Source organism: Sycon ciliatum, chromosome 13, assembly GCF_964019385.1.
Source record: "Sycon ciliatum chromosome 13, ocSycCili1.1, whole genome shotgun sequence".
Classification (NCBI taxonomy): domain Eukaryota; kingdom Metazoa; phylum Porifera; class Calcarea; order Leucosolenida; family Sycettidae; genus Sycon; species Sycon ciliatum.
Window position 1 is genome coordinate 15115460 of NC_088655.1, and position 18491 is coordinate 15133950.

An 18491-nucleotide genomic window follows, 5' to 3' on the forward strand; every position below is an offset into this window, starting at 1 on the left:
ACATACACACGCACACACACGCGCACACACACACACACATACACTCACTGACGCAGTGTTACGTTCGGTCAATGCTGACTGCAGACTTCAGACTTCAGTACGCTGCACACCACGCTGGGAACTCTTCACTGCCGCTGTCCCATTGCAAGTCTCAAAAGGATTTGGAGCAGCACACTTGAGGGAGGTATCAAGACACCGTGCGACACGCTGTGACGTACACAAACTTCGTAGTTGCGGACAATGGGCCATGACGTCGGCTTGTCAAACCGTAGACGAATCTTATTCGGGGAGTTGGTCTCCTCCTGGGACGCATTCATCTTCATATTACCCTTAAATTAACCTAATTGTGTCACTTGATTGGAATCTGAGGAGTGATTTGTCAGAGCTGCACTTGACTTTGGGGCCCAAGTTACCACTATTCGTTGGACAGAGATAGGGTTGTTTTAACTATCAGCGAATAGCCTCTTCTTGGTTGATGAACGCACTTGAAGTTGAAGCACCCCTTTAATCCTATTGTTCATCTCAACGTAAGAGTTGGTTAAAGTGCGCTTATGCATAGGTATTTTAGAGCAAATATAGCAGGCTAAAGTACTTCAGTTTCACATACAGCCCCCTGAGAAGAGAATCACAAACCTCTTTCGCAGACAACTGTCATCCAGGAGTCCATCGCCTGTTTGCTGCATGCAGTGTCCACGGTGGCCTTCCTTCCGTCCAGCAATCTGCTCTCACACGCGCGGTCACAGGCAAGGTACACTGCAATAAGCGTCCATTCTATTCCACCTCCTGCTGCACCATAACGGGTCGCCGTCGTTGTGTCGCCTCCGCACTCAGACTGTTTGCTTTTGATGGTACGGCGGTGGACTTGGGCAGTTGTTGTAAGATCTAAGTTCGTTTCATGCCAGAGCTGCTCAGCGAAAGTAGAGTACACACAAACTGCTCAGTGCCTTTCCTGTATTGGCTCAGCTAGCTCCGAGCCTCGTATGGTGGGTTAATGCGCCGCATACACAACGAGTGGGGTATATCACTCCATCGTAGTTACACACAAACAAACACACAGGTTCCAATGGCTTGTGGCGACTTTGTACCGCATTAGGCCACTACACAATAGGCATCCAGCTGGCTATCACGTACGCGAGGCATCATCAAACGATGTTCGACGACTCGCGACTACACGTTGGTGTTGCTGGGACCAGGAGCACTTCCTACGGAATACATGGGGGCCGTCGATTCTCGTCGACTACTTCTGCAGCCAGGTCTAGTAGTGGGCGACGCCAGCGCACAACGATGAACCGAGGCGACAGCGCTTTTCCTTCCTTGCTACTTAGCTTCTGCCCGTACGTCGTGTCGCCTGTACTGCATTGCACGCTGCAAGGTCAGGGGACTGAACAACGTTTGCAATGCTTTGTGATAGTGCAGAGTTCATACAAAGTCATGTGAAGGTTATTAAGACTACCCAGGCCAGGGTGATCGATGCTGGTGGAAGGGCGTTTCTGACATTTGAGTTGTGCCGTGGAGTGTTCGCCGTTGTCCGTTGTCAATGACTATGCAATAGGCTAGCATTGTGCCTCTCTACCTTCCGTTGCTTGGTGCATATGACAGTTTCTTCGGCACGGGTGCTGCAACCTGCTCTGGAGAAAAGGTGTGGTGGACGGTAGGAGAGAGTGGAGCCAAACCACTATTGTGCGGATGTGTGTGTTTGTCTTCGGAATTAAGGATCGATATTGGCAGAGAACAATGGTCACGTGATCCGGCTATACCACAGAAGCATGCCTTACAGGATGCTAATGTCAGTGGATGAGACGTTAATTACCTGTCATCGTTCACCCGCGTACATGGTACGGGACACGCATAGCCGTGGGCTTCGGGGGTGTGTATGTGCCCGCGCTGGCGACTGACTTCTTGTGCAAAGAGTTTAAGTGTAACGTGCAGTGTGCTGTAGTGTGTAATGTACGTCTTTACCCGTGAGATGTACAGGTGCTAGGAACTATTACTTGCGTGACCGTGAGGTATACCTTCTGACAGTACAATCTTGAACTCACTGCTGGAGACCAGTGAACTGGACATCAGACAATGATCATACCGTGTACGCTATAGAACGTGGATGGGACATGAGCAAACTGCATGTATGCAGTGATCGTGAAGACCAATTCCACATAGTACATGTACTACAACTGCAAGGAATGCTTCCTGAGAACTCTGGCATTGTTCTGGAGTAGTGTCTAGAGTCATAACGTTATTAAGTTCCTGCACTGTTGTAATCCCTGAGGACGAATCACAACACATTGCAACGCCGAGCAACAGAAATAACTCCTACAAATACTAACAAGCCAACAATCATTTGTCACATTTGCGACTACAAATGATCTACTTCGAAGTAATTGATTTCTACTTTAACCATTTCTCTTTATAGCATATGGGCTGTCCCGAGAAGAAGTGGATTCGAATCACTGTTAGCTAGACAGTACACGATATCCAGAGTCACGTGATATGCCAACACTTTGCACATGATTGTACACGTACATGTGTACTGGTAAGCCTCTCCACTCGTATCATTGGATACCTAGCATGCATACCAGTGCCACCACACAGTGAGTGGTATGAGGACCATTTTTCCTTTCACTGATGTCCCCGTCACTTCACCTCAGCTCAGGTCTGATAGACTATTAAACAGAGCTAGCGCTCTACGACACCACCAGCATGATGGTCACTGGCACATGTAGTTGTAAATATTTGTATCGCCCTTGGACGAAGGTTATACCGGAACTTATACGGACGACCCTTCTGAACAGGGCGACGTTTTCGTAAGGATGATCTGTGCGGGCACGACGGCGTCGGGATTGACTCTCATCGCATCACTTGATAGTCACGCGGGCAGCCGATCACTTGGTGCAGTACAGTGTAGAAATACGTAGCGAGTAGGTCTACTCAGTAGACTGGAAGGGCGTCGGGTGGTAGTGTAACATTAGTGCCCGGGGCCCCTAGGTCTTCCACCCTGACACCTTAGTCCTCAGGCGCAACTAGAGTAGAGTGTCGACTAAACTACATGGTGGAACGTGCAAGGACCACACAGTCACAGTGACACTGTTCATGGAGTGTCTCTCCTACATCACTTCTTTCACTCTCACAGAATTAGCTAGTCGCTAGCTAGTCGGTAGCTAGTCGGCATATTGTGCAGACCAGCTAGATCTACTACATGCATACGACTTGTATTTCTTTTCAAATAGTGAGTCTGACCGACTATCACAATGCGAGACCAGTCGCCCCCCCCCCCCCCCCCACACACACGTAATACGAGCCATATGCACACCCCATGCGCTCCTAGCATTGCTAATCCTATGACCTACTATGACTGCAAGCAGGGGTGAGGCATCCCGCAGCTTCATAACTCAAAGAGATACAGTGAGCACACATGCTCTTTCCCTGGGCATTGCAAATTCACAACTCCGTTCACTGTATCATTATCCACATTTCGGCAAATTGCCACCGTCACGATGCAATATGAACTGAACAATTATGAATACAGTGGAACCTGTCTAAGACGACCCCTCAAGGGACCTTCAAAATGTGGTCTCCGTTACCAGGTGGTCTCCTTATCCAGGGTCGTTTGACTGGAAATACAGTAAAAACCTGTCAAGGCGACCATTCGGATAAGGCGACCACCTGTCCCAGGGGACCACTACAACCAGGACCAAGGGATGCTATTTCCAGTCAATTGACCCTGGATAAGGAGACCACCTGGTAACGGAGACCATATTTTGAAGGTCCCTTGAGCGGTCGTCTTAGACAGGTTTCACTGTAGCATCCCTTGGTCCTGGTTGTAGTGGTCCCCTGGGACAGGTGGTCGCCTTATCCGAGTGGTCGCCTTGACAGGTTTTACTCTACTACATTGTATGACAGTGATGAGTGGTGGCTATGCCATTGTCGTCGTAGAGTTGAAAGTGCGTGCAGATTCCTGGCATACAGAAACACTACTGGGCCTGAAGTCGCAGTTGGCAGGAGCCAACGTTGTGTAATGCAACACCCCAACATCAGTAAAAGACTGTGGACGACAATGTCCAGCATTTTCATCCGACATCAGCAAGATCAGCAGCACGATCAGCAGCACGATCAGCAGCAACGAGAGAAAGAGAATCGTGCCATTCATTGGTCCAGTCTTTGGTGTTGGTGAACCAATTGTGACGGGGGCGACCACGTATGTAAACCCATGAATCTTTGCTGTCATACATGTATACTGGCGTGGATTTGCAGGTACATGTACAAGTAGTTATATTGGCTGCTGTTGTTGCCAGATGCATGTAGGGGCAAAAGGTGGCTACCCACATGTTCTTCGCCATTATACCAGGGCATGTTTGTTTTCAACTGTCTACCCCACGGGCCTACAGTACTACTGCACGTTCTCACGTCGCACTCACTATCCAGGAGCTCTTCGATCCAACACTCAGTGAGCTTTGCTGCCCGCCGCCGCCCGGTGACGCTTTTTAAAGAGATGTATAAAGTTAGTATCATCTCAGTGCTTGTTTGCACAATGTGCCACATGTGCTATAACTACTTGAGTACATGACTTTTGTACATGTGGTCGATTCGAAGAAGTGACACGACTCTGCTGAGTGGCTGTGCTCGCCTGGAGGGATAAGTGAAGTTTTCAAGTGATCTCAAGCACCTGTTACCTCTTTCCGTGAGGATATGGGGGATGTCATAGGTAAGATAGGGGAAGAGATTGAGACGGTATCACACTTGATTCACAGTGCCCATGCACAACGCTAACACCTGCATATCGCCACAAGGATAAGCAACCAATGTTGTCCTAACACTCCGCGCTAGTGCCTCCAAACACAGTATGATGAATCGGAGCAAGACAACACAATCCTGCTGCGGTGGAAATAACAATGCCCATATTTGCACCCATTGGCTTTGATACAATCGTGAAAATGAACATGACGATAACTCCAGGCAACATGGCTACATCAGTTTTGTGGTCATCTTTATTGTTGATGCGAGCGCCCAGGGAGCAGGGCTTACATGTATCTCACCGCTCTCCAATCTTTGTATAATTCTGAACGGCGATTTATTTGTACAGTAAAACCTGGTGTGAGCGACCTCTGTGTTTAGCGACCACCTGCCGTTTTTTCCATGGACGACAGTTCTACACAGACACTGTGGGACCTGGTTCTAACGACCACCTGGCTTTAACGACCGTTTTTGCTTGCACCGTGGGGTGGTCACTTAAACCAGGTTTTACTGTATAACTTCTAATGAGGTGACATGGAGGCAAATATTGTATCATAGTGATGAATCAAAGTACAGCTTCCAACATCACAGTAATGATGACCCCAATTTTGAATTTCGAAGTTCTGAAATGTTTGGTCAAGGTCTGACGTAGGTACTAGTGTGCGGAACACATGCGTGCACGCACACACATACACACAAACACACATGCACGCGCACACATGCACACACACACATGAACACACACACACACATCATGTACACAGACACACTGTGAAAACACACACACGTACACAAACACATCTGCCATAAAAACATTCTCTACGCCTATGAACTATTACTTACCGATATCTCTCACCACCTTGGACAGGAGAACACCGTCCTGGAAATCCATGACTAGATTTGTCACGTGATGTTCGCTGTTCACCCGTTGCAGGGCTGCGTTCAGCCAATCACAGCATGCCTGGAAAGCAGAGTTGAGTTTTTTGGAGAAAAACAACGATATCACATACACGTACGAATGAGATGCAGAGAAGTCTTTATGAGTTTTTTTGTGCACCATGACAACATGACACCATCACTACATGTGCGAATGAGATCCAGAGAAGTCTTTATGAGTTTTTGTGCACTGGCATGACACACTACATGTACATGTACATGCAATTTGAAGTACAACGTATTACTTCCTCTTCATACTGCAGAATGGAATTCTCATGAACCACACCTGACCAGAACTAGAAATTGTAACCTGATGCTACATACATGTACACGCACGTATACACATCGCAGATAACTTTAAAACTAACTTGAATTATCAAAAGTCCACTTGTTGTCGGTGTTTAACTGAATGGTACATGTTCGTGGTACATGAATTGCTTGTTTACTTAGATTGTATATTCGGCGCTGCATCCGACATAAGCAGCATGCAGGTTTGATCACGAACTCAACATTTTCTTGATAGCAGGTACACATGCAGTGATGTGGTCGCGAGTCATAGAAAAAGACAAAGTCCCAGTTAATAAGTGTGCTGAGCGCGTAGCAAGCAGAGACACACTGCAAAGATCAGCACAGCAGGTTAAGCTTAGTAGCTGATAGCAGAGGCATTGACATAGCATTTCTCGATAACACCATGCAGTGTGGGACATACACGACATTGCTCCTGTGAACAACTACTACATGCAGGCCATGAACACCTGGCGACACGCAACCATGATCAACTGTACATGCAGCTTATAATCTACACCACGCCCAGCCCCCTGCCGAGCACCTTCAAACTTCTGCTTTTTGACTGTGTATCCATGACAGCCGAGTACAATATCAGGGCATGGGGACGGATCAACTGTGTGTCAGTAACACTAATTGCCCGTATCCATTCATTTACCTCCCAATTGTTGCATACTTCCCCTCATAATGAAATTCCAATCAAATCCTGCAATCAATTATTCCATGTGGATTGGATGTCTGGTGAACGTTTGTATGGCGACAGTGACAAATTGTCCAACAGCGATTCGATTTGTTTCTGTTTCACGTTCCTGGTCATTGCACAGAGCTAACCTGGCTGAATGGAGTGAGATGGTGCTCGGGCACAACATAGACCTGTGATGATACGAAAGGTTGGGTCAGAAGTCGTCAGTATTTCAGTTACACCCTCGCACTCTTTTAGCAACAGACCAGAGCGATTACGACTCCCTGTGTGTGTATGTGTGTGTGTGTGTGTGTGTGTGTGTGTGTGTGAGAGAGAGAGAGAGTGTGTGTGTGTGTGTGTGTGTGTGTGTGTGTGTGTGTGTGTGTGTGTGTGTGTGTGTGTGTGTGTGTGCATGTGTGCGCGTGTGTGTGTCATCTCAGCATAAGTTGCAATGGCTTCTGCTGTAGCATCGCTATCATCTCCTCCGGCGATGGGCGCCAAATGGTCAAATGGTCAAATGGTGTGTGTGTGTGTGTGTGTGTGTGTGTGTGTGTGTGTGTGTGAGGTGTGTGTGTGCGTGTGTGTGTTAATGCCACCATGAACAACATGATTGTATTGGCATTCTGAAAACAGTACCCAGTACTCTTCCCTGAACTTGATCACGTGACCTTTGCCCATAGCTCTCTTTTCTCTGTGCAACAATACATTCCGTGACGCTCTAAAGGTTTGTAGACCTCATGATCTTGGAGCATGGGAAGGGAGTGAGTAAAACAAAGTTATCAAGTCTAATCATGAATGACCAAAGTGACCCGGACAGCAAGCATAGCAATACTACATTTGAGGACCCTACAGTATGCTGTGCTGACATGATCAGTTGACCTTTTTCTTTCTGCAATTTCTGCTATGACGCAGGTTTCTTCTGGTCATTTTCCTTCCTCCTTTCCCCATCGTGGCACCATTGTGCTCTCGCAAGTCGCTCACATGTTTCAAAGAAGGCGCTACACCCTGTTTCTGCTGCTACTTTAAATCACACAACAACAAAAACAACAATGACCACACAACAACAACAACAACAACAACAACAACAACGACAACAACAACAACGACCTCGAATATACATTGTACATACATAGCACCTCGGATATAAAGTACAGATTTCCATTGCCCCTTGCACGTACTACATGTACATTATACTGAAGGTCCACTGTTCATGGTAGGGAAGGTCTACCTATAGCCAGTTGTATGTTGCCAGCAGGGAGTAGTGAAACACTACTCCCTGCTTACTAGTACCAGTACCCACGCTGCCGACCGGCCAGTACACTGGGTTCACCGGTGCTAATTCCAGGTACCATGGCGACAGCATAGCTCAGAGTGTGCGAAAATTCGAAAACAGCATCAGCACGCCGGGTTTGGTCAGTACTAGTAACAGTCATTGGCAGTTGTTGCCGCGTCGCCCCGAGGCTATTGCCATGTGCCGTAGGTCTACGTACAGTGCCTGAACCCTTGCTACTTCTCTCGTTGTAGCACTGCACCACTGTACTGAATATTGAAGTAATGATGGGGAGGAGTAACATGCGCTCTCTCCTCACATACCATTGAAACTACCGAAGAATATTCCAGTCGCCAATTTCTTTCCATTACATTTGCACATTCCGGTAAGTTTCTGCACAAAATGCACGCACGTACCCCCAAATTATCCTGCGCAATACTCCCACAAGTAGCACGTGATGTTTACAGAATACAAGTATGTATTCGTACATCTCCCCACGTTTATAATAGACAGTAACACCGTCGAACAGGATCTAGGAGTAGGACTATCGGCATTGCTTGTCCATACAGTAGTGAAGGTTCGTAGCATACCTCACTACCGGTAGTCACAGATCCTACAACATGGAAACTGACACATCCCTGTTCTCACCTCATTTTGGTCTACTACTACTGCACTTGCGTGTGACACCTTGCCATTGTACATACCTTTGCTCGTCTCTCCACTGTCACGGACGATGATGATGACGATGAGATTCCTGCAGTGGATAGAGACGATGTCGATGCTGCCTTGGGTGGCTGCAGCCGTCGCAATGTCAGAGGACTGTTTCCACCTTTCTCCTTATCGCTACTAAGCGAGGGCGAACCTCGCGACCTTGCTGCTAAAACGACGTTCTCTCTGGAGCTCCGTATTCCTGATTTCGACTGGCCAATAGGTCGCGGTATTCCTGCCATCCTGTATTCGGAGTGTGCACACGTTGCGGAAGTCACACAGATCCTCGGTTGACTATGGCCCTAGACTAGTATGGGGCGAAGGGGTGGGTGGCGTCACACCAACCAGGAAAACAGTTGTACACCAGCTCCAAAAGGCTGCTTGAAGCTGATGAGATTTGCCAGCTGCTTTGACTGTCGTTACTGCTGCTGCTACTGCCGCCAAGCCACTGCAACTGAGTTGTAATGTTGAGTTGATGCTGTTGATAGACTTCTGGGCAAGCTTGCGTATCCCCTGGCTTGAAGTCCACAAGCAATCCGGCTACCGACCGTTCACCGACCACCGGAAAGCTGTGCACTGTACTTGAGCTCCCGCTAGATAACAGACCACTCAGCAGAGACACACACACACACCGTCACGCTGTGTGCATTGCATAGCAGATAGCTAGCACGTCTACCGCATACACCCTGACCTGACTCTGTGCCTACACAAGCTAGGCAGCATGCGCAGTAGGCTGAAGATCCACGAGGTGCGAACCGGATGGGCTGCAGACTGGGGTCGTCAGTGAACCCTGATCTAATCCTCTCGCTCTCCGTCCTGCAGACATACAATAGTCGGTGCTGGTGTGTGCCTCAAGTGACAGTAGTTAGTTCGCTGCCCTATACTACGGCGGGTATGGCGAGTTGCAGGTCTACCGTCGACTTCACTGCCTGGCTGTAACACTTGCACCAAGGGCTAACATAGGCTACCATCGGCCAACGAATCGATGGTCAGTGAGTACATCTGCAGCTTGCCTGCGCACGGCCATGCGGTGAAACTCCGCGAGCTCCTAGTCCTAGATCCGGTGCGCGCTCTATAAAGTGGAGGCACTCACACACTTGTCTTACTTTATTATGCAGCCGTGGGGGGCCGCACGCTGGTCACAACGGCCACAGCAAAAGTGCTTGCAGAACAGTAACTAACTACCTGTTTGGTTCGCCACCTCAGCAGCCAGCAATGTTGCAACTGGGCCAGTTCTTTGCTTTGCTTGCGCTGTCCAACCCTGGATGGAACTAATTGAGAAACTCAGCTCTGCGGGTTACTAAAAACTGAAATAATCGTAGTCATCTGGTGTTGACAACGCATCACGTGATCATGTTTCCACGTGTTATCAGTGTTACCAGTAACACTGAAGAAGTACTGAGACGTGTGTTGAAATTCCCAAGCAAGAGACTGCTTCCGAACTTGGTTCTGTCCTGACACGGTTGTGTGTAGGATCTCAGTCCGGACTTTAATAATAGATGATCTGAGGTTGTGCAAATACTTCCATCTGTGGCCGTGTGGGTCTTGAAAGTCAGTCGTAATCCAAGCAACTTGATATGGGCTGCGCCCCGTTGTAGATCTACTGTTGTTCATGTCTCCGACTCTTCGTAATGTATTGCTGGCATACCTACCAATGTCCGTGCGTGTCTGCGTGGTGATCGAGAGCCTCACTAGTAGAATGGCTCATGTGACCGTTGTCTGCTACAACCAGGACTGCTGCCAGGCATTCGGAGTTGGGTAATCGGGAATTCTTGTGCACCGTCATTTACGGATCACTGACATTATACATGTAGGTACTCAGCGTTACTTACTTTTAAAATTAATGATAATACGAGAATGCGGTTTCAGTGATGATTTCATTGAAAAGGTGCTCCCCACACAAGGAGCAAGTGTCAAGTCAGTCGCCGGAAAAGCGCGAGCTCCCGGTATGGGAAGAACCTTTCCAATGATACTGAAGTAATAATAAATTCATATTAGTGAGTCACCCATATTTCGCCAGTATGCGCTAGATAGGATCTTAGAACACGGAGGCTCCACTGCAGCCAATTCATATTAATATGATCAGCCACCATCACTACACAAAGGTCGTTGACGCTGCAAATTGTATTCAAAACTCTGCACTCTGTGGTGATGGTGTTGTTGATGGTGATGTGAGTGCAGAGTTTTGAATACAATAATATTTATTAATTTTGCTTTGTGTAGTGGTGGTGACTGATCATACATGTATGCGCTAGATAGGTTGTGGATAGCTGTGAACCAAACACCAATAAATCAGGGATACACCCTGCGCCTGGTTTGTTTCATATGTGCTGCATAGTGCAGCGATGTACATGTACATGTACAATAGTCATGCATGCATACTCGTCTACCATTGATATTGAGTGAAAAATTCTTTTCACACATACATGTTATTGTAACACTGGGCTATAAATCGTGAGCTTATGCCATACAATGGAGACGTGGGCACGCACCACTTGTGACTTCGGCTGTGGCGACACCAGCGCAGTTATTCATGTACAATGTACATTGTACAGTGCTGGCAACTGAAATCCGCCCCCTGAGCGCGGTGCGCTCACATCGCAAAGAATGTGAACCCACCGCTCAGGAGGTCGGATTTCAGTTGCCTGCACTGTACATCGTCCTCTTGCTCTCTAGTCTGTAGACTCCGCAGTTCATGGTGCAAGCAACTTTTTATAGGCATAATTATATTACGCATAACTTTTGCCTGACACCAGATTACTGATCGAAATGTGTCATACAGTGACAGCGGTAAACAGTGGGACACTGTCGCAACTTCACACGCCACAGGGGAAACTCCCCGTGGCTTAAAAGTAAGCTACTACTAGATAGCCTATACACAGAGGCAGTAGGCTATAGCCTATACTTAGGCTATAGTATGATACTGAATCGCTATGGTCGGTGTACAGACGGGAGCGTTCTGGGTGGGTGCAAACTGGAAACGTGTCAGGCGGAACTAAACTGGGGTGGTGTTGTAACTGCGCTGCTGTTGGCCGGGTGTGTGAAAGTCTAGGGAACAAGCCCGTGGCTATTGGTGGTGTGATACCGAGACTATTCCCTGAACTACTAGCACAACTACCACTAGCCTCTGGCGCACCATCACCATGATCACAGTAGAACAACGTGCAGAATATGCCACTTGATCGGTGCAGTGCCAAGTTTAGTACGAATACATGGATACAAGAGAGAGAGTATGCGCCCAGCTAAACTAAATGTTCGCGTTTTAATGCATGATTCTGCCAGCTTTGCTGCTTTCAGCACCAGGCTACTTTGTTTGGACAATACGCTGGATGGTTCTACGAATGAGAGAATCAGATAGCCTGCAGGTAGAATGAAAAAGTGAAGGAGAGAGAGAGAGAGAGAGAGAGAGAGAGAGAGAGAGAGAGAGAGAGAAGAGAGAGAGAGAGAGAGAGAGAGAGAGAGAGAGAGAGAGAGAGAGAGAGAGAGAGAGAGAGAGAGAGAGAGAGAGAGAGAGAGAGAGAGAGAGAGAGAGAGAGAGAGAGAGAGAGAGAGAGGAGAGAGAGAGAGAGAGAGAGAGAGAGAGAGAGAGAGAGAGAGAGAGAGAGAGAGAGAGAGAGAGAGAGAGAGAGAGAGAGAGAGAGAGAGAGAGAGAGAGAGAGAGAGAGAGAGAGAGAGAGAGAGAGAGAGAGAGAGAGAGAGAGAGAGAGAGAGAGAGAGAGAGAGAGAGAGAGAGAGAGAGAGAGAGAGAGAGAGAGAGAGAGAGAGAGAGAGAGAGAGAGAGAGAGAGAGAGAGAGAGAGAGAAGAGAGAGAGAGAGAGAGAGAGAGAGAGAGAGAGAGAGAGAGAGAGAGAGAGAGAGAGAGAGAGAGAGAGAGAAGAGAGAGAGAGAGAGAGAGAGAGAGAGAGAGAGAGAGAGAGAGAGAGAGAGAGAGAGAGAGAGAGAGAGAGAGAGAGAGAGAGAGAGAGAGAGAGAGAGAGAGAGAGAGAGAGAGAGAGAGAGAGAGAGAGAGAGAGAGAAGAGAGAGAGAAGAGAGAGAGAGAGAGAGAGAGAGAGAGAGAGAGAGAGAGAGAGAGAGAGAAGAGAGAGAGAGAGAGAGAGAGAGAGAGAGAGAGAGAGAGAGAGAGAGAGAGAGAGAGAGAGAGAGAGAGAGAGAGAGAGAGAGAGAGAGAGAGAGAGAGAGAGAGAGAGAGAGAGAGAGAGAGAGAGAGAGAGAGAGAGAGAGAGAGAGAGAGAGAGAGAGAGAGGAGAGAGAGAGAGAGAGAGAGAGAGAGAGAGAGAGAGAGAGAGAGAGAGAGAGAGAAGAGAGAGAGAGAGAGAGAGAGAGAGAGAGAGAGAAAAAAAGAGAGAAAAGAGAGAGAGAGAGAGAGAGAGAGAGAGAAGAGAGAGAGGGCGAAGAGGAGAGAGAGAGAGAGAGAGAGAGAGAGAGAGAGAGAGAGAGAGAGAGAGAGAGAGAGAGAGAGAGAGAGAGAGAGAGAGAGAGAGAGAGTGGACTGGGAGAGGGAGAGAGAATGCTACCAAGACGTTAACCCTAAGAGCCGCCCCATACATTGAATGCGTCGTAAACGACGCATCTCAAATGCAAAACATCAAAAGATCGTAACTCAGTCCAATCTCGCTCAAATCCAGTGATCGAAATATCCAGGGCGAAGAGAAAACTCTCACCTGTCGGGAGAAACAATCCGCGAAGCGCTGCGAGCAACGGTGCCTGAGATAAATCACTCGTTTTAACCTTACAGAAAGCCTTGCCATTTTTTACATAGTGTGGATAGGCCCACTGTTGTTTACGTGTTCTGGTAGAATCTGCGATCCGTCCGAAACAGGCACTCCCTCAGTCTCTGCCGCCAACTTACATACATTCCTGGATGGTGTTGATTGGTGTCTATGTATACGTCAGTGTGCATGTGTTACGACTCCGCATAGTGTGTATGGAGAATCGTGATTGTACTTTATACAAGCACACTTTTCAGTGAAGCAACACCGTTGCAGTGTCGCCCCATTGTATTCTGGAGATACGCATGAGCAATGCCAAGGACTTTCTCTTACACTGTAGCCTGTACGTTGCCCGTAATCAATGCGTTTACACCCTGAATGCACTTGATCTTTGGGGCTCAGCCCGCGCGTACACACGCACACAAACAAATATGAAACAATAGCATTAGCACATTAGTACCGGTACATGTACATGCGCTACCCTGATCACAGCCTTGAGGCACTGTGATAGGCCTACGCGTCGAGGGCATTAATTCCCTCCATTCAATTATTGTATTTGCACCGGTTCGGTGGGTGCAGTAACAATTGTCAAGCGCATTTAGCTTGCAATGTATGTGCACCCACAATCACCACCACAGGTCACTCTAGGTGGGTTAGTAATTAGTATGTTACAGGATATAATTTTGAGTCTGTGCACCGTGTAATGCTATTGAAACGTGAAGTGCGCCGTGCTGTGCTGCAGCGAAATCAGTGAATGACTTGCAAGTGCCCTCATGCCAGACATTGTTAGAGCAGATCTGGTCACCGGAGTTAATTATTATTATGATCAGTGGTTATGTTATGTGCTCTTCGCTATTACATCTGAACACACACACACACACACACACACACACACACCTCAGACCTCAGACACACACACACACACACCATGTACCACACACACACACACACGCACGCGCGCGCACGCACACACACACACACACACCATGTACCACACACACGCACGCATACACACACACATACGCACACACACACACAGCCTACATGTACATCGCTGCCTCTGTGACATTTCTGCATGTAATAAATAAATCGGATCTTGGCCGTTCATCAGTTGTCTGATGAATGCCTATGCCTATGGGCATGAAACCGTTACAGTAGAACCTACCAAGGCGACCACTCTGAAAACGTGACTCCCTGTCTTGGAGGACCACCTCTGATAGGACCAAAGGATGCTACATGTATTTCCAGTCAAATGACTCTGGATAAGGAGACCACCCGGACACAGCGACCGCATTTTGGAGGTGCCTTGAACGGTCGCCTTAGACAGGTTATACAGTACGTGTAGTTACACCTGGACGATGCGTGGTGCTCTGTGACTACACGAAGTACTACAAGTTTATTGAAACAAAGAAAAATGGTGGCACCTATGTACAGGGGATGGCCCACGCCTGGTATAAAGTGACTCTGTGACTTGTGTCTGCCTGCATCAGTGCATGTACAATGTACAGTCGTGTAAGGAGAAGTTTACAACTCCCTGGCATAATGAGGGTCAGAACCGGGTTCAGCACCCATGTGGTTCAAATGGTCCGAAGGGACCAGGGCTCTGCCAACCGCGGAAGGTTGTAGTAAGGTCACTGTTTCCGAACACAGTGTCCTCCACCTTGTTTCATGCTGTCAATCTAACAATTGCGTGAACTATAACAATGTTTACCTAATACTAGTTAGGCCTTGAAAGATTATGCTAGCATAATTTTTCGCATAATTCTTACCAAAATCGAATAATCGCATATTTCGAGGCAAATTGCATACGAATCGCATAAAATTGGAATAATCCACCTGTTCGCATCAAATTCCATACAGTTGTATATGTTCTACAAGTACAAGTACAAGTAGATGCACCAGGAAGGCATAGGTTTACGACTCCCTTGATAACATGTCCAGTCCACTACAATCAGTGACCAGGGTGACGGTCGTAGCTACATGTACATGTAGGTCGGACGGTGCGTTGACCCCGTTGAACTTTTGCTACTACAGTACAACGGCAACGCCCTCTACAAAAAAATCACCTGTTATTTTGCACAGAACCATCATATACATGTATATTAGCAGCATATGTGAGCATAATGCGGCATATTATGATAACTTTTAGCATAAAAATAGCATAATTCTGCAATTTTTTCAGCAATGCGAAAAGCATAATTTCACGAAAATATTAGCATAATCTGTCAAGGCCTAATACTAGTTCAAAACTAGTATTAGGTTATATAATACATTATCACCTTCTTAGTATTTGACCCCACTAATTTCCCTGATATCTAAGCGGTCAAATATATCGCGTATTTGACTGCTTTAATAGTCAAATACACAATATATTTGACTACTTATATTAATTTTGACTCCTTAGAATTTATTGGACTTAGAAATGTTCTCTCCAACTTAGAAAAAGAAATTTTTGAGGAAAGCAGAAATTCACAAGATGGGATTTGAACCCACAACCATGTGAATCTCAGTCACTCTCCTAAATGCTCGAAACATTGGCAGATTCTGCTGGAAAAGCAGTGAAATTGGCAGAACCATACAAACCTTGTGACAGGCACTCCCTGCTCCATTTTGTTTTCCATTTTTTCACCTCCAGTCTCCATTTTTCTGGTTGTGTGCATTGTGTGTACAGACTCAGTGTCTCTGTGAGCAGATAGGTAACCCAATCCCATGCATGGTCCAGGGCCTGGGCCTTTGACCGCTCACACCTCTTTGCCAGACGACCATCGCATTCCTGTTGGGCAACGTCGCTCTACATTTTGGAGAATTCATTCTTCAGTCGTCCTTCCCAAGCCCAGAGATCACACATACAGTACACAATGCACATGAACATTACATTGTATACATGTACATGTACGCAATGTAATGTACATGTACATGTACATTTTAAAAAATGTACATGAACATTACATTAAATAATCGACGTGGAGACAACAATTTTATAATAGCAATAAAAAGAACAAACTCTGCAGTCATCGCCACACTACAACGAAGTCATGAAAGTTTACCAGAATTAATTTTTTTGTCACATTCATCAGTGGAAAGTCGTGACTGAAGAGTAACCATGCTGAACAATGATTAAATATACATTCAATGATGTGTTACGAGAACAAAATACAGTGCCAAAATAGAAAGAGGGAAGGTGAGACAATAGCAGTGAAGTGAGAGCTAAGTGCAACGGTGGGTGAAAAACTAATAATTATAACGCTAAAACTGTGTAGTGAGACAAACAATCATGCTGTGCACCTACGAAAACAATTTTAACGCAACTACATGTTTCTTCTGCTTACAAAGATCAGGCTTATGCAAACGAATACAAACAGCCTCAAGTACTTTCAACTGACTAGCATACCGTGCACGACAAAGAACAGAAAAACTAAAATCATCATACACCTGCAGACACTTAGGGTGAGACAACAAGTGAAGAAAAACGGCAGACTTCTTACGATCACAATCACCATCTGATTCCTCGTCTCCAACAACCGCAACCTCGTCCTCCGTTTCATCTCCCAACTCGTCCTCAGTGTCGTCCTCCGTGTCATTCTCCTCATCAACACTGATCGGTCCCAGGCTCGTTTGACGTTGTTTAACCTCTGTTCGTTGACTCCTCCTTTGATCTTGATGGCAACTTGTTACCATTGTTGTTGTTGTTGTTGTTGTTGTTGTTGTTGTTGTTGTTGTTGTTGTTGTTGTTGTTGTTGTTGTTGTTGTTGTTGTTGTTGTTGTTGTTGTTGTTGTTGTTGTTGTTGTTGTTGTTGTTGTTGTTGTTGTTGTTGTTGTTGTTGTTGTTGTTGTTGTTGTTGTTGTTGTTGTTGTTGTTGTTGTTGTTGTTGTTGTTGTTGTTGTTGTTGTTGTTGTTGTTGTTGTTGTTGTTGTTGTTGTTGTTGTTGTTGTTGTTGTTGTTGTTGTTGTTGTTGTTGTTGTTGTTGTTGTTGTTGTTGTTGTTGTTGTTGTTGTTGTTGTTGTTGTTGTTGTTGTTGTTGTTGTTGTTGTTGTTGTTGTTGTTGTTGTTGTTGTTGTTGTTGTTGTTGTTGTTGTTGTTGTTGTTGTTGTTGTTGTTGTTGTTGTTGTTGTTGTTGTTGTTGTTGTTGTTGTTGTTGTTGTTGTTGTTGTTGTTGTTGTTGTTGTTGTTGTTGTTGTTGTTGTTGTTGTTGTTGTTGTTGTTGTTGTTGTTGTTGTTGTTGTTGTTGTTGTTGTTGTTGTTGTTGTTGTTGTTGTTGTTGTTGTTGTTGTTGTTGTTGTTGTTGTTGTTGTTGTTGTTGTTGTTGTTGTTGTTGTTGTTGTTGTTGTTGTTGTTGTTGTTGTTGTTGTTGTTGTTGTTGTTGTTGTTGTTGTTGTTGTTGTTGTTGTTGTTGTTGTTGTTGTTGTTGTTGTTGTTGTTGTTGTTAAATCTTGTGTTCCCAGTGTCCTCGCCGGTGCTTGATCTCCAATACTGTAATAATTCATTGAATAATTAGCCGTTGATCGTCTAGGTCTTTGAAAGTTGATTGTGTTACTTTCTTTGTTGAATTCCGTTCCCTTCAGCCTTCTTTCTCGTTGTTCACAATCAGTGCTTGCCTCATCCATATATGCACGTGCCACCGACACCACAGACTCAGCCCCAGCACCGCCGATGATAGATGTAGGTGGCGGTTCTGGGGGAGGCAACGGCAAAGACGGCGATGAGGGCATTACCTCATCACAGCGTCCACTTTGGTCTTGAGCTGAATGTTGTTGTGGTGTGTTATCTTGTGTTGTTATGGTGCATTGTGTTGTGGTGACAATCTGCCCATTACCCGACTCCAAGGCTCTCGATACGGGTAATGGAGGCACTATTGCCGATGACGGAAATTGTGCTAACGATGGCTGTGGCCGAGGGTTCTTCAGTGGCCTGCCGCGTTTTGGTCGCAGTGCCCGTGCCGAGCCAGTAAGCATATGCAGTGGGACTTTGTCTCACTACACAGTTTTAGCGTTATAATTATTAGTTTTTCACCCACCGTTGCACTTAGCTCTCACTTCACTGCTATTGTCTCTTTCTATTTTGGCACTGTATTTTGTTCTCGTAACACATCATTGAATGTATATTTAATCATTGTTCAGCATGGTTACTCTTCAGTCACGACTTTCCACTGATGAATGTGACAAGAAAATTAA

At 46.3% G+C, this 18491-nt stretch overlaps 1 protein-coding gene across 3 annotated transcripts in view; it reads right to left on the reverse strand.

Moving 5' to 3' along the window:
- LOC135829387 (neuron navigator 3-like) overlaps positions 1–9373 on the reverse strand; it is a 39466-nt gene extending 30093 nt beyond the window's left edge. Inside the window, exons 1-2 of one of the 3 annotated variants that reach the window (XM_065341790.1) lie at positions 8606–9373; positions 5572–5689 (exon numbers count right to left, since the gene is read on the reverse strand). In XM_065341790.1, the coding sequence (XP_065197862.1) occupies positions 5572–5689; positions 8606–8851 (364 nt within the window). In that variant the 5' untranslated portion in view covers positions 8852–9373. Of the gene's footprint in view, positions 1–633; positions 1468–5571; positions 5690–8605 lie in introns of those variants that run through there. The other 2 variants (XM_065341789.1, XM_065341792.1) reach the window with 2 other exon arrangements.
- Between the last annotated feature and the right edge of the window lie 9118 nt (positions 9374–18491).